This window comes from Hesperophylax consimilis, chromosome 18, assembly GCF_061612785.1.
Source record: "Hesperophylax consimilis isolate HC1 chromosome 18, BYU_Hcon_1.0, whole genome shotgun sequence".
In the NCBI taxonomy this organism is placed as follows: domain Eukaryota; kingdom Metazoa; phylum Arthropoda; class Insecta; order Trichoptera; family Limnephilidae; genus Hesperophylax; species Hesperophylax consimilis.
The window spans coordinates 24017865-24032914 of record NC_142853.1 but is presented as its reverse complement, the minus strand read 5'-3'; the positions used below and the strand labels follow the sequence as shown (position 1 = coordinate 24032914).

General features: G+C 35.8%; 1 protein-coding gene across 1 annotated transcript in view; it reads right to left on the bottom strand.

Moving 5' to 3' along the window:
- Positions 1 to 403: 403 nt before the first annotated feature.
- The window catches only part of LOC149415543 (uncharacterized), a 28297-nt gene continuing 13650 nt past the window's right edge, over positions 404 to 15050 (bottom strand). Inside the window, exons 3-16 of the mRNA XM_089642716.1 lie at positions 14870 to 15030; positions 12144 to 12565; positions 11278 to 11501; positions 11048 to 11150; positions 10258 to 10385; positions 8794 to 9084; positions 8249 to 8533; positions 7652 to 8160; positions 6448 to 6631; positions 5014 to 5209; positions 3532 to 4298; positions 3264 to 3456; positions 2728 to 2841; positions 404 to 1872 (exon numbers count right to left, since the gene is read on the bottom strand). Of these exons, the coding sequence (XP_089498842.1) occupies positions 1817 to 1872; positions 2728 to 2841; positions 3264 to 3456; positions 3532 to 4298; positions 5014 to 5209; positions 6448 to 6631; positions 7652 to 8160; positions 8249 to 8533; positions 8794 to 9084; positions 10258 to 10385; positions 11048 to 11150; positions 11278 to 11501; positions 12144 to 12565; positions 14870 to 15030 (3633 nt within the window). The 3' untranslated portion in view covers positions 404 to 1816. The remainder of the gene's footprint in view (positions 1873 to 2727; positions 2842 to 3263; positions 3457 to 3531; positions 4299 to 5013; positions 5210 to 6447; positions 6632 to 7651; positions 8161 to 8248; positions 8534 to 8793; positions 9085 to 10257; positions 10386 to 11047; positions 11151 to 11277; positions 11502 to 12143; positions 12566 to 14869; positions 15031 to 15050) is intronic.

Genomic DNA, 15050 nt, shown 5'->3' with positions numbered 1-15050 from the left:
ATGACGATATACAAATGTAAGTGCTAAATGGAATAGAACCAAAAGGTACTAAGTTAGTGGCAGATTGATTTCCATTCACATTTATATGGAGTCACTTCTTGTTTTCAATATTGTATTATAATAAACAGATTGTCAAACGAGAGTTTTATTTTTATTTTAAATAATGATACTTGATCAGGCGTACGCTTTGCACAGTAATTATTTCTAAAAGAGCTTCACTGTGTTTTAAATCAGCAGGAATTTACTTCTGTTAGGTGTAAAATAATTTGATATTTTATTGGATTTATGCGATTCTGTTCTAAGTTAGTATTCCTTAATCCACTTGTATATCGATGCAATAACTATCTTAAAAGCAAAACCTTATTTATGGGGAAGATTAACAACAAACACAACCATTATTGTATTCATTTATTTGAACCACTCCATCATAAAAACGAGAAAACATAATATATTTACTTTAAAAATTTCCATAACAGTGATGAAAAAATCATAACCATCTGATTTGTATACATAACATATTGTGTAATAACTTATCTATGCCTAACTATACATTGATCTAATTTATTCACAGAATCTCTTCTAAGTATATCTATTTTTATTTAATACAATCTGGTCACATCCGTCTGTTACAGGGTCAAACGGCGCCTGGCATAAGTAAAATTTTGGCGTCCCTTGTCTAAACCAGTAAAAACCTAAGTAGCTGATCACTGTAATCAATAATATTCTGATGTTTTGTATTTGTGTGTTGTGCCGTTTTTATGAAAAATAATTTCAAGGGTGATGCGTTAGGAACGGACTGCTCCAATTGCACCCGCATCTAGCCGGCCCTGGTCTGTAAATATAATGCATGTCAAAATCATGAAGATGACATCAATAACGATGACAAGACAATGACAACTGCCATGGAAATGATGACCATCATTATTCAGGCTGTCATTGACTATAAATAGACGCTGAGATCTTTTTGACTGCCAGTATGAATGAAATTCCAATAAATTATATTTTAACATTATAAGGACTTTTCGATGAACAAGACACGAGGTGAATATAAAGTTATTTAATTAGAGGCGCTATTGCATATATAATATCTCGTCGAAACGGGTTCAAGCAAGTTAGTTTGGGGTACTTACCCCTGACTAAGTGGAACCAATTTTATCGCTTCGTAGCTCATCTAAATATTATAATATGTCAATGGATATGGGTTATTTTTCATGCAGTTGTTTCGACCAAATCATTTGCATTTAATAATTGGTGAGTAATATAATTCACTATAAGCCACTGTGTTCGTACACGTTAACCTCCGAAACCGTCCAACCGATTTCAATTAAAATTTTGTGAACTTGTATGGTTGGTTCCAGCTTGAAATATAGGATAGTTTGTGTGATTGTGATTCGTATTTATTGTGAAAATTTCCCTAATAATTTTAAATAATTATCTAGATCAAGTAAACAAATAGTAGGTGTGTATAATTTAGCCCGCCGTCCCACGGATCGGTAAGCAATCGACATAAGCGAAATGCTGCTAGACCCTGCGCAGAAAATTATGTTGGTCTGCAGGTCAGTTCAGTGTAAAACCTTACTGAGCAGGGTCTTACAGCACTTTGTTTATGTCGAGTGCTTACCGACCCGTGGGACGATGGGCCCAATGTAAAATATTTAACATGCACAAAAAATGTAGGCATATTTTTTAAACACAGTTATATGATAATTATAATTTTAAATTTTCTACTTAATAGTTCTACTCAAAATAATACGGTAAAAAAAAATTCTTAAAAATATTTCAAAATAACATCGGTGGTGTAAATATTTTATCGTCTCTATATGACACTGACATCCGCAGCTAATAGAATATTTTCGGCTGTGCAGGGCATTTCTGGAAAATGAAAAAAATAGTTATTAGAAAACTAAGTAATCATTAATCATGAATAATTTGCTATCTGAGAAATTTAAGGATGAAAATTCCCACAATATTCTAAAAGGTCGTTTCAATTTTAGTGGAAAAACCTAAAAAAGTACTAGATAATATATTTAGGGTGTATTTCACTATGTCGGGCTAAATATCTGACTAGCTAGCCGTTGGCTGGCTTTAAAGATCAGAATAACTTCGTTATTCAACGGCGACCGTTTCACCATTGTTGCCGAGCTTCCGGATAGATAACACTCGAAATAGTCTGGCAACATCGCAAAATGTTTGCAGTTACCCCATCTACTGCCACGCCTGTCATGTTTAGATAGATTTGTGTCGAATTAATACATTGTTTCTTATTTTGAACACAATCAAATAATTCAGGATGGATCATACAAGCATTCAAATTCATTCAAGCTCTTAAAACTCGCGGCCTTCGCATCGCCGCCCTTTCACCTGCTTCTGTAAATCAAAAACCTCGGTATCCATAATAATTCGCAACAAAATTCAACTCACTTCTCCGCTGTCAAACTCGGAATGTTTTGACGCCATCTTTGATTCGAGGAATAGCGCCTAACGTGAGGTTCGAGCACTGATTAGTCAAATCGAACTTTAACCCGAGCGTTGGCGTTATTCAGATATAGTGAAAACGAAAAAATGACTAATCCGCGGATTAGTGCTTAGTCAGAACATAATCAGAGATAGTGAAATACCCCCTAAATATAATGATTGAACTCAAGAATGAAGTCGCTATGGTAACGGTACCATGAATAATGCATTATTATACTTAAATTAAAATAATTTTAAATTAAAGTTTCTTACCAATCGTGTACCATTCGTTGGCGGGCAGGCCCCTGTCAACTCTGGCGGCGTTCAGCGCTTGTCTGATAGCAAGAACAACTGAAATGGACATGTTCAAGGCGGGCTCTCCAGTTGCTAGAATATAAATAAAAATCGTCATTATGTATTTATTTTTATCAAAAACAAAAACAAAAAATTTATAACGAAAATGTACTATGACTTATTTTTAAGTAAAGATGGCTATTCACAAAAGATTTGTGTTTTTATTATTCATCACGTCTCTAACAGTTAATTGAATGTGCATTTAAAGAATATCATAAAATAATGACCCCGAGTGATTATTCACTTAAAACTGTCGCAGAAAAAAAAAAGATTTTTGTAAATTTTTCTCTTTGTGAAAACGCTCCACAATTTCGATTTTATTTGGGTCCCACGAAAAAATAGATAGACTGGAGTCATTTGAGAAAGGTGTATTTTTAAATTGGACTCAAGATAAATTAAGAAGACGAAGACGAAGAATTTGGCGTAATTAGTATTTAGGTTAGGATCCTGCTTACCTTTGGAGCGCAGGACTCCGGAGGGATTTGGTGCATTTCTCCTGAATGCAACTCTGAAGTCCACGGGGATGTCCTTTACTCCGGGAGGCTTATAGTTCCAGGAACGGTTTGTGAGTAATTCTCCTGTTTTTTCATCATAAACCAATTTCTCTGAAGTCCAGTATCCAAGACCCATCACAAAGGCTCCTTCAACCTGCAAAATATCATGTTATTACTAGAAAATTTGTTACTGATGCAATCATTAGAAAATTGGATGTTCTTGTTGTACCTGTCCAACGTCAACTTGGGGACTAAGACTTTCACCAGCATCTTCCAAAATATCAACTCGCAATAGTTGATGGTTTCCTGTCAGAAGATCGACCTCTACTTCCGCAACGGTTGCTCCCCAAATGGTGTAGGGTTTCACATCGTCCTTAGCGGTGAACATGTAATGTGCGCACAGGTCCACAAGTGACGAATGAGCTTTATGGACAAGAGCTGGCCAGGTAGGGTTCTCCATCTGCTTTTTGATGGGTTCCAACCTTTCGAGCAGCATCTCGCAGGCCTTCATAGTCGCGTAGCAACAAGCCTCGCTTGCTAAACTTCCACCAGACACCATTGCGTTCGGTGTGGTGACATTGTTGTTTGGTTTAATTACAACCATCTCCAAGGGAATACCCAAGATATGAGCGCAAACTTGGGCCACTTTAGTGTTGAGTCCTTGTCCCATTTCTACACCAGCATGACACACGGCGACAGTTCCGTCGTCGTGGTAAATAGATACCATAGAAGCGAAGTTGCCCCAGAAGAAGAAGTTGTATTTGAGGGGGACGATGCTCATACCACGTTTTCTCCATAGATTGTCTTTATTGAAATGCGAGACTTCGTTTTGACGTCTTTCAAAATCGGAAGACACCTTCACAGTTTCTAGAAGTTCGGGGAGTGCGCAGTTTTCGAGGTTCATGTTTTCCAACCTAACGGCCATGCGGTCTTTGCCAGTTTCGACAGCAATGTGGTCCATTATATTTTCTATCATTGCAACACCTTCGGTTGTTCCTGTAAAGAAATCATAAACAAAATTTATTTTGTCGCCAAAATAATGATGATTACTGACCAACACACCTACTCTACACTCAAATCTACTTAACATCACAAAATTGAATTCATCTTTTCGCCAGAAAAACCATGCTAAATTAATTAATTCCATGCTAAAAAATTACATAATACCTCTCCTAATAATATTAAAAATACCATGGAGGCTAAGTGAACATTAAGATGGGGAAATCATACAAATTTTGAAACCACATTAACACAACCTATAGTCAAGAAACATGACGAAAAGGAAATCAGCACGTCTAAAAAGATGAAGATGGGAAAATCAAAGAACGTGAAAAGTATGAAATCAAGAAACACGGCATACCGTGATTTTTTTTTTGATTTTCTTGATTTTTTTCTTGTTTCTTGATTTCATAAAATCAAGAAACACGAAGATAATATGACAAACATGAAGATGAGGAAATCATGATGCAACACCAACGTAAGGAGTGAGGAGGACTGGGAATAATATTCAACTATACTGTGTATTTTAATAGTCGTTAATAAAAAAAGCAAGAAAATGATTATCACAGGCCTTTTTGTGAATTTAAATAGAAACGAACATCATTCATATGATGGGTAATGTATGAAGAGGAACATATTTATGTTTTGTGGTGGTATTGTGATGAGAGATTCGTGGTTCCTTTGCATTGCCAAAAAACTTATTTTTTGTTACCTGGCGAACGGCAAGCGAGGTTTGAAGCAGTGTCTGTAAGAACACTGAACCCTTCCACGGACCATGTATCGCTCTTGTAGCAGTTGGGGAAGGACATCAGGGCGTGGTTGGTAACAGAATCATTGTGGCAGCACCCATCGTCGGCGTAAAACTTCTGATTCAAGTATTGGATCTTTCCCTCTGTATTTACTCCGACCTGTTGATGAATTATTTATTAGGGCACAAAACAGCCACTCAATAACAGACAACGAGTTGTTCTTAAAACTGATGACGGATAGCAAACTTTGACACGTGGGCATGCTGTATTAGTACTCCTTTTTATTCCATCGATTGTTGGGAAACACCCCATATGCATTCAGGAGTTTTTCTGCTCAATAAGTCGGTTATGGAAAAAAAATTCGGCTCTTGACCATCTATGGGATAGCCACTACCCAATTACTTAGATGAAAACACTTAAACGTTTCTGATATGTATAAACGTATGTTGTGCCTTGTAGGGACAGTCGATGGCTTTTAAAATTATTTAATAGTAGCTTCATTTAAACAAAAACTTAAAACCAAAGAACAAAAAATATTCAGTAATCCGCGTACAATTGTAATGTTATATTTCGCATTAGTCAGAAGTACACTGGAATATGCATCGGCTATTTGGAATCTACAATATAAACTTTACATAGATAGTATAGAACGTATCCAAAACAAATTTATAAAATATATTACCTACAGATTCAACAATAAATTTGAGTGTAGATTTGAAACTTTGCAGCAAAGACGAGCAGTAGCTGACTCAATATTTATACACAGAATTTTAAACAATGACATTGACTGTACTGAACTTCTGTCCCTTATTAACTTTAACATACATTTGAGACGTACACTACATACAGTGCTATTCCACACGACTAATTATAAAACAAATGCAGCATCTAATTCGACAATTAACCGAACTCTTCATACTCATAATATTTGTCTTAACTCTACCATTGACAGTTATTCGGATTCACTGCCCAAATTCAAATGTGGCATCACGTCAATAATTTAAACTATTCAATGCCCATACATACAGACACACACAAACAAACACTCACACATACATTAAATACGTCACACACACACCTATAAACTACACACGTCACCTGGTAATTAAGGAATAAACATACCACTTAGCAGACATTACTAGGAAACATATCATTGGTACCCAACATGAAATATCTTATTCTTGTAAATTTTTTCATCTCTGTAAATCATGTACTGTTTGTTTCTATAATATAAAATAAAAAAAAATAAAAAAATTAGAGTATTGACGTGAGAACCGATCGAGGGACCCATATGGTCCTTGTAACGGTTGGGGAAAGTGGTGAGTGCCCTCGACTACCCAATCACTTCAGGAGACAAAAATAAAAAAGATTGTATTTTTAAAAACAAAAAAGTTAACCTCGTAATCGCTGGCGTATGGCACTCTTTTGCCCATAGCAGCCATATTTGCCTCCATGGACATGACCATGCGCACGGGTCTATTGAGCCTCACGGCAGCCAGGGCGGCAGCAATGGCTAGCTGGGCCGGGCGGGTGATCTTGCCTCCGTAGGCACCGCCCAAACGGCGGATGTTTCCGTTGATTCTGAAACAAATAGTATAATAATTAATATGTTGCAACAGTATGTTAAATGAAATATCGGCATTTCATTCATAAATATTTATGCCTAATAATTATAGTAAAAAACAACAACAAAAAAATACAATGTGAAATCAACATAACATTGACAACAAAAACCTACAAAATTATAAGGAAAATAAATACACAGTTGTTAAACTAAAATAAACACACAGTTGTACTAAAATAAACACACAGTTGTAAAACTAAAATAAACACACAGATGTTAAACTAAAATTACAGCTGAGCAGTACGTTCTATAAAATTCTACTGAATAAGTATTACAAAGAATAATAATAATAAATAAATGAAAATAAAATAGGTGAATAAAACTTACAGGTGAGTAATAAATAAATACATAATAGTAAGTAAATAAATATAGGCAAATTCAGTACATAATAATAATAATGAAATAATTATTAGTAATTAATAATATCTACGTACATAAATTAGATGATAATAATAAGTTAAATAAGTAGATAAAATAAGCGCATTAGGAATATGATATTATAATAGGTGCATTAAGTAAGTAATAATAAGTACATAAAATATAACTGTAGCATTTAATCCGATGATGAGTGATAGTATTTACCTATAACTGTAGCATTTAATCCGACCATGAGTGATAGTATTTACCTATAACTGTAGCATTTAATCCGACGATGAGTGATAGTATTTACCTATAACTGTAGCATTTAATCCGACGATGAGTGATAGTATTTACCTATAACTGTAGCATTTAATCCGACGATGAGTGATAGTATTTACCTATAACTGTAGCATTTAATCCGACGATGAGTGATAGTATTTACCTATAACTGTAGCATTTAATCCGACGATGAGTGATAGTATTTACCTATAACTGTAGCATTTAATCCGACGATGAGTGATAGTATTTACCTATAACTGTAGCATTTAATCCGACCATGAGTGATAGTATTTACCTATAACTGTAGTATTTAATCCGACATGAGTGATAGTATTTACCTGTTTTCAGGGATGTTCAATGCTCGAGAGACAGCAATTTGCATCATGTCCATCCACTGTGTGGCGCAATAGATATCCAGGCCATCTTCAACCGGAACAACGACACAAGTCTGAGTCTCCATCGTATAGTGGTACTGTCCTTGGAAATCAAATGACCCCTTAATGACTTTAGCTACGTCTGTGCCCTTTTCCTTTGGTTCCATCTTGTTTTCCACCACCATCCTTTCTGTCAAATCGGAAGACTTCAGAGCTTGCCTCACAGAAATTATTGGGTTAGACTTCTTTGTGTTTGTGTAGACAACTTTGACCTTTTCTGCAGCGATATTGGCGAGATGCTCTGAGCTTGCAACCACCAAGGCAATGGGCTGGCCATAGTAGGATACTTCATCGCTGCAAAATACTTCTTCGTCTTTTTTATGTGCCAGTAAGTCGCAAACTTTGTCAGGCGTGAAGGTGTTTTTGCCTGGAATGTCTTTGGCAGTGTACAATGCCACAACGCCTTTTATGTTCTGCAATTATAAATTATTCACGAATTTCAAATATGTCAATGTAACCAGCTCATCTCGTACGATTAAAGTAATTATTATAAATACCTACCAAAGCATCGGTTGAATCAATCTTGACAATGTTCCCACTGGCAACTGTGGACAGTACGAAAGCAGCATAAACCTCTCCTGGCTGAGTGGGCAAGTCATTGGCAAATTTGGCTTCCCCGGAGCATTGGATGAGCGCTTCGATCTTAGGGATGGGTTTGTTCAGAGGCCACACCTTCTTATTGGTGTCGTAGTCTTGAAGTCCGCTTGATACCGCTCTGTCAAACTCACTGCCGCCTGAAGTTTCGGACTTTCCAAAGGCACCGCTTGGTCCAACGTGCAGAATGAACTGTTGACAAAGAATACTGTGTAATGTTACAATTTTTCCTGCATGCGATGCACACAGGTGTTACAATTTTTGAAAACCTGTCAATAACAAGATTAATAAAACTGTGATTGCTCCACTAGTAAGTAGTAATGGTAAAAGATAGCAGACCATCACAGTGGTTCCAAAGCAAACAGCGCACCTATAAATAGGCTTACAGAATTTGTAAAAATCAGCTATATATAGCTGAATTGATACACAAACTCTGTATAGATTATAGTTACCTTGTAAAAGAGATTGACTGCCAATTTATTCCTGTAAACCGGTGATGGTTCTGGTGGAGCAAAATCTGGTACAATCTCCTTGGAAAGGGTCTGTAGGACTAGCTTCAAGGTGTTCTTGTCGAAGATCTTCTTGTTCTTCAGGTATTCCTCGGTGGCGCTGGCGTGGGAGAACTGGGGATTGATCCCACCATACACGATGGAAGCCTTCAGAACAGTTTGCTTGTCGGCGGCGAACTGGAGGAGGAATGCAGCGTTGACATGAGCATGAGCGTTTTGCGCCCTGGGCATTATCTGAAATAAGAAAAAGAAAAACTTTATTTTAATTTCTGTAGGATCCAATATTATACATGCATTTAATAAATATTTTTTACAAATTATTTAATAAATACATTGCATTTCCTTGTTATAATTACACAATAATCATTCACTTTCAACATATAAAGGCGTATCTATGAGAACTCCACTGTAAACTCTCTCCATATTTATCATAAACTACACATTGATAATCAGATTACTTCAGTGCTCTTGGCGGCAGGATCAGAACTCTAATCATACTCTAATTTATATAAAATATCTAGGCCCTCTGATTGGTCGAATTCAAATCGTATGTTTCGGGTAAATCCCGAATAGGGGGTCTGCAGGCAAAATTCGACCACTCTGCCCCTCTGGCTGTATAAGAACAAACCAAATGACTGGCGCGAATATTTAAATATGCAGCTAACAATACGCAAAATTACTTGACCATTAACAAGGGTTTAATAAGAAATTTTTTTCTGGAAGCTTATCACTTTGTAATGGCATTATTTATTTTGTTAAAACATAAATAACTTTGTTTACATCACTTAATTACATACAACCTCTACATGTTTCATGAACGAAGTTTACCTCATCAGGAGTTAGTATACATTGAAGTCAAAAATTAAATATAGATTACAATTGGAAAGAAGAAGTGGAAGGAGGGGGGAGAGGTAAGAGTGGCCGGAGTTTATCAGAATTAGGAATTACAATATCGTTAGACGGGAAAGACCAGTTGAGTGGGAAAATATTTAAAAGAGGGTGAGGGTCACCCTCTCTCTGTGAATGACCTAATATCTACTTTAAATTTAACTGTTGTTAGTATCAATTAAACTGGGCGAAGCCCAACCAAGTGCCGCCCGCAGGGCCTAGTAGCAAAAAGCTATTATAATTAACTGCTAGTAATAAATGAATACCGCACAAATCTCCTAATTGTCCAGAGTTAGTGGGTCTATGGCACCCCCATTCGGAATATGCTGCAATGCTGATGAGAGTAAGGAAGGGATGGATATGCGGTAGAGAAAGGTTGGTGAGAACCTGGCTAATCAGTTTTGGTCACCAAACACAACTAAAACCATTTCAAGCAAATTAGTGCAAGTTAAACCTGGTACAAAATTTGATTTATGACGTATATAATTAATAATAAGTTTATTTAGTAATTATTCTTACCTTATAACTGTGGAATACGTAATCCTCTGATAGAGGGGGTAGAACAAAATTCACTATGATGCGCCCCTTCATGTCCATTTTCAGGTAGTCCAAAAGGCTCACTTTAAAGACATTTCCTCCCTTTTCACCTGTCAAAGCATGAATTAATGTTAATATGCACAAAGCACTCTTTCAGGGCCTTATACAAAAAAATATGAATTTAATGATGTCAAAAATATGAAATAACTATTATTTTTCAATAATATTTGAAAATTTGGGAGACGGGAATGGATACCGCCACCCCAGGTACCATTTATTGGATGAACAACACTTCTGCCATAAGTCGCCCTGAGTGGTTCGCTACGTTTGGTGACTTAGCAAGGAGCCCGGGTTCATGGGAGTGAGGTTTGTCCAGGTCTGGACGGCGGACAAACCTCACTTTACCAGACACTTTTTGACATCTTCGGCCGGACTCTCTCGACCCATCGCCTTGCGCGCAGTGGGAGGGATGGATTCATACGTCACTCCTGGACACATCTTCAGAGTCCTACCCACCCCTCATACCCTTTTCACTCCCAGACCTTCCTATCCTTCCTTTCCAAAGAACCACCACATAGCATCCCCAAAGATGACATGACTGTATGGGGTTAATGTAAAAAAATGGATCTAAATTCATGAGAAATTTTGTAATTACTGAGAAAGTAATGCAATAATTATTATCGTTCTTGATATTATGTGCTTATGTTAGGTTGGTTAATTTTTATTAGGTTACGTGAACATAAATATCATAAATTAAATAGTTTTTACAAACCAATGGTCATCGAAGCTCCAAGTGCTTCAAACAAGACAAAGATATCTGATTGGAACTCGTTGTGTTCATGCTTTATGGAGAGGTTTCCTGCCAGCGATCCAACCTGGAAATTATTATAAAAATCCGTAGGTTAAAGAAATCTCTCTCCAAACATAAATGTATTAAGGTTACAAGTATTGATAGAGAATGCTTTTCATGAATGTTTTATCTTCAGATGTTGTTATTCTTAAATTCCTAACTGGCATGTGAGCGATCAAATCCATATGTCTGTACATTTGACCTGCGTATTTGAATTTGCTGCCTGTCTCCGCTATTTGCTGGAAAACTTTCATGGTTTCGTTCAAAGTCATATTTCCTCCCAGTACCAGGCTACCGTCCAGTTTGTGGGTCTTCAGTTCAGCCACGTCACTAACATCGATCATCACCTTCGGGGTTACTTTATTGTGATATATACCTGAAAACAAATATACGTACACATTAGATACTTACTAATTTTCATGGCTTATCAACCCTGGTTTTGATAACGAGTAAATATCACGACTAACGTCTGTTGGAACTCATTGGAAACATATCATTTGGTGACATTCTTAGCTGGAAAAATGGAACCATAGATCGCCAAAAGGTATCTGAAGACGTAAAAAGAACTGAACTCATTAAATCAAGCTATCAGAAAATATAAATAACATTTCAGTCCAAAACTAGACGCCAGAAGGTATATGTAGAAAAAAGTAGACTTTGAAACACACACATAGAAAACCCTTTGAAATGCATTACAAGTCCAGATTCCTGCAATATTTTCTAAAAATAGTGTTAACTCAACAAATTGATCAATAAAACTCTTATTTTATAGAATTTCCACTTCAAAAATTGGTCAAAATTGATTGACCCTCCTGAGCTATTTGTTCTAGTATTTTTGTTGCAATAGGTAACCAAATAGATTTATGCTTACAGATATTTTGATGTCCTCCAGACATTGCAGCTTACCGCAGATGGCTGCAGCCAGTGTTCTGATTGCCAGGAAAAGATTTGTGGAAGAGCTTTCTGTAACCTCTCCAACAATAGACGAAATGAATAATTGCAAAATAATAAAACTCACCTTGAGCAGTATTTCCATCAACAAGCATGTAGGAATCAGTGCCTTCCTTCTCGAAAACATCAAAGATGTCACTAATTTTGTACACTTTGAACCATGTGCAATCTGGTGTTTTAAGTTCAATCGGCGAAGTACCCAAATCCATGTCTTCAATAGAGCCTTCCATGTTGGCCGTACAACCGTTTGTCTTCGGGGAATAATCGCCGCAACTCTTGGTGCAGATCAGTCCATTCTTGTTACACATTTTGAGCCCGGACAGTTCCTCGATGTCCTCGATCTGCTGCATCAGTTTGGGATCGCAGTCCTTGCTGAAAGTCTTGAAGGCGTCCATTATGGGGCGGTAGCCAGTGCATCTGCACATATTACCGGCAAAGGAATTTTCGACTTCTGCCATAGTCAAGTCGTCTTTGCGGTCTTCATAAAGACTGAAAAAATAGAAATTCTTAATTTGCTTACCTATTATAAATATGTATTGGTCTTATTCATAATAGTGGGTATTTTGGCAGGAAGTATTTTAATTTTGTGTGCAAAACTAGATCAACATAGATCAACTTCATCAAAGGTATGAACAAAATTCTTTATTTTTGAACATTCAGAAATGTCAAGTAATACGATTTTCCAAAACTCATTATAAGGCTAGCTTTAGACTTGTAAGTTTTTTCTTAAATTTACGACTTCTAGCCAATCGGCATATTGCATTTTGAAAATCCAATATGCCCATTGGCTAGAAGTCGTAAATTTACGAAAAAACTTACAAGTCTAAAGCTAGCCTTATATCTTACATGAATATACATTAAATAATATTAAATTAATACCAGAGTCTCAAATTCGTGACTTGGGTGTAATTGATTTAAGTCCAAATATTGAAAGACAACCCTCTATATTTCATTAGTTAGAAGTCAAGTGGAATATAATTCACCCATTTGGTCCCCTTTGTATAAAGTTCACTCCATAAATTTAGAACGAGTTCAGCACCAATTTCTTAGGTACATAAATTTTAAGCTTAAAATTCCAATAAAATACATTAATTATGTTAGTTTGATGAATCAATCGCATATAATAACGCTGTCTGGCAGGAGAATTATGTCAAACCTAGTTGTGTTACAAAGAGTTATTAACAACTTAATTGACAGCCCTGCCATCGTCGCTATTAAGTTCCATATGCCGACTAGGAACATAAGACAAAATGTAACATTCTTCTGTAATGCATACACAACCAACTATCAGACATACTCACTAACCAATAGGATACATGATCTGGGCAATAAGTTTTGGGGGAATGTTTGATATATTTACTGACTCCATTTATAGAATTAAGCGCAATCTATACCAGCACATTTTTAAACCTATAAATTATAGTAGCGTTGGTAATATAGTTTTAGTGATTTATCTTATATGTAGTATTGTTCTAGTTTCCACATTATTTTATATTACTGTTACATGTTTTACTAATATTGTTTCATATTAAATTTGACTGTTAATAACTTTCTTATATATAAACAGGGTGTATTGGCACGTACCCGACAAACTTTAACCAGCTATTCCTTAGCACATTTGGAGTAAAAAATGTTATTGGCACTTTGCTGTCCGGTAACATTTTTTTTTAATAAAAAATTTATTATTCATATTTTCACCACATGTCACCAATGTTTTATCCTTTGTCAAAGTTTGAAGACCCATCTGGCAATATTTTGTTCGAGTTTCGTTGAATAATGTACGTACGTACCTACGTTGGCGCGCTTTTACAACCACAACGAAATGGCACGGCACCATTCGTCTCATTTTTAACTATTATTATATATATATATAATAATAGTTAAATATTATTATTATTATATATAATAATAGTTAAATATTATTATTATTATATATTATATATGATATATTATTTTTATTCAAAATTATCAAATCTCTCATTGACAGCCCTGAATTATTGGAATTAATTTATATGAATGTACCTGCCAGACAAACTCGAAGCATAGACACTTTTAAATGTAACAATAACCTCAATACTAACTACTCTTTGTACTCACCAATTCCAAGAATTCATCACCTTGCAAACAAATATTGTAAACTTATCGACATATTTGGTATTAATAACTTTGAGAGTTTCAAAAGGCAACTAATTTTAGACCTATTTGCTAGTTATTAACTTGTAATATTTATTAGCTTTAAAAAAAAGGTCTAGCCTTCATACTTTGATTTACTTTACCATATTATTTTCTAATTACCTTGTGAGTAAATTATATTTAGCTATTTTATCCATGTACATGTTACACTTATATACATATACTGTCAACTTACTATGTAAAAGCCCGATAGGGCGTTAATAAATAATAAATAAATTAAAAATTATTTAGTGTGTACGAAAGAGCGAGGACACTTTTTGACACACTTGCTAATAACAGCTGTTGAACACGAGATTCAATGCAACTGACAGTGACGGAGTGTGGATTTTTTATTTATTTTTTGTTTTTTGGAAAAAAATGTTACCGGACAGCAAAGCGCCCATAACATTTTTTACTCCAAATGTGCTGAGGAATAGCTGGTTAAAGTTTGTCGGGTACTTGCTGATACACCCTGTATATATATATATATATATATAAATGGTACTTGTGTCGTTAATTCTAAATAAATAAATACTTCCCAAAATAATCCACAGAAATTTATTAATTTTTCAGAGGGACTTTTTGGAGAAATGTGTGTTAATAATTTGAAGCAGACATTACCTGTGCATGTTCATAACCCATCCGGGACTGCAGTACCCGCACTGTGTCCCGTTGAAAGCAGCCAGCCGCCTCTGTATGGGGTGATATCCATCCTTCTGGTTACCAATACCTTCCACTGTGGTGATGCTCCACCCGTGACAGGAAAAAACTGACACCAGGCACTAGAAATTTTACACGAACA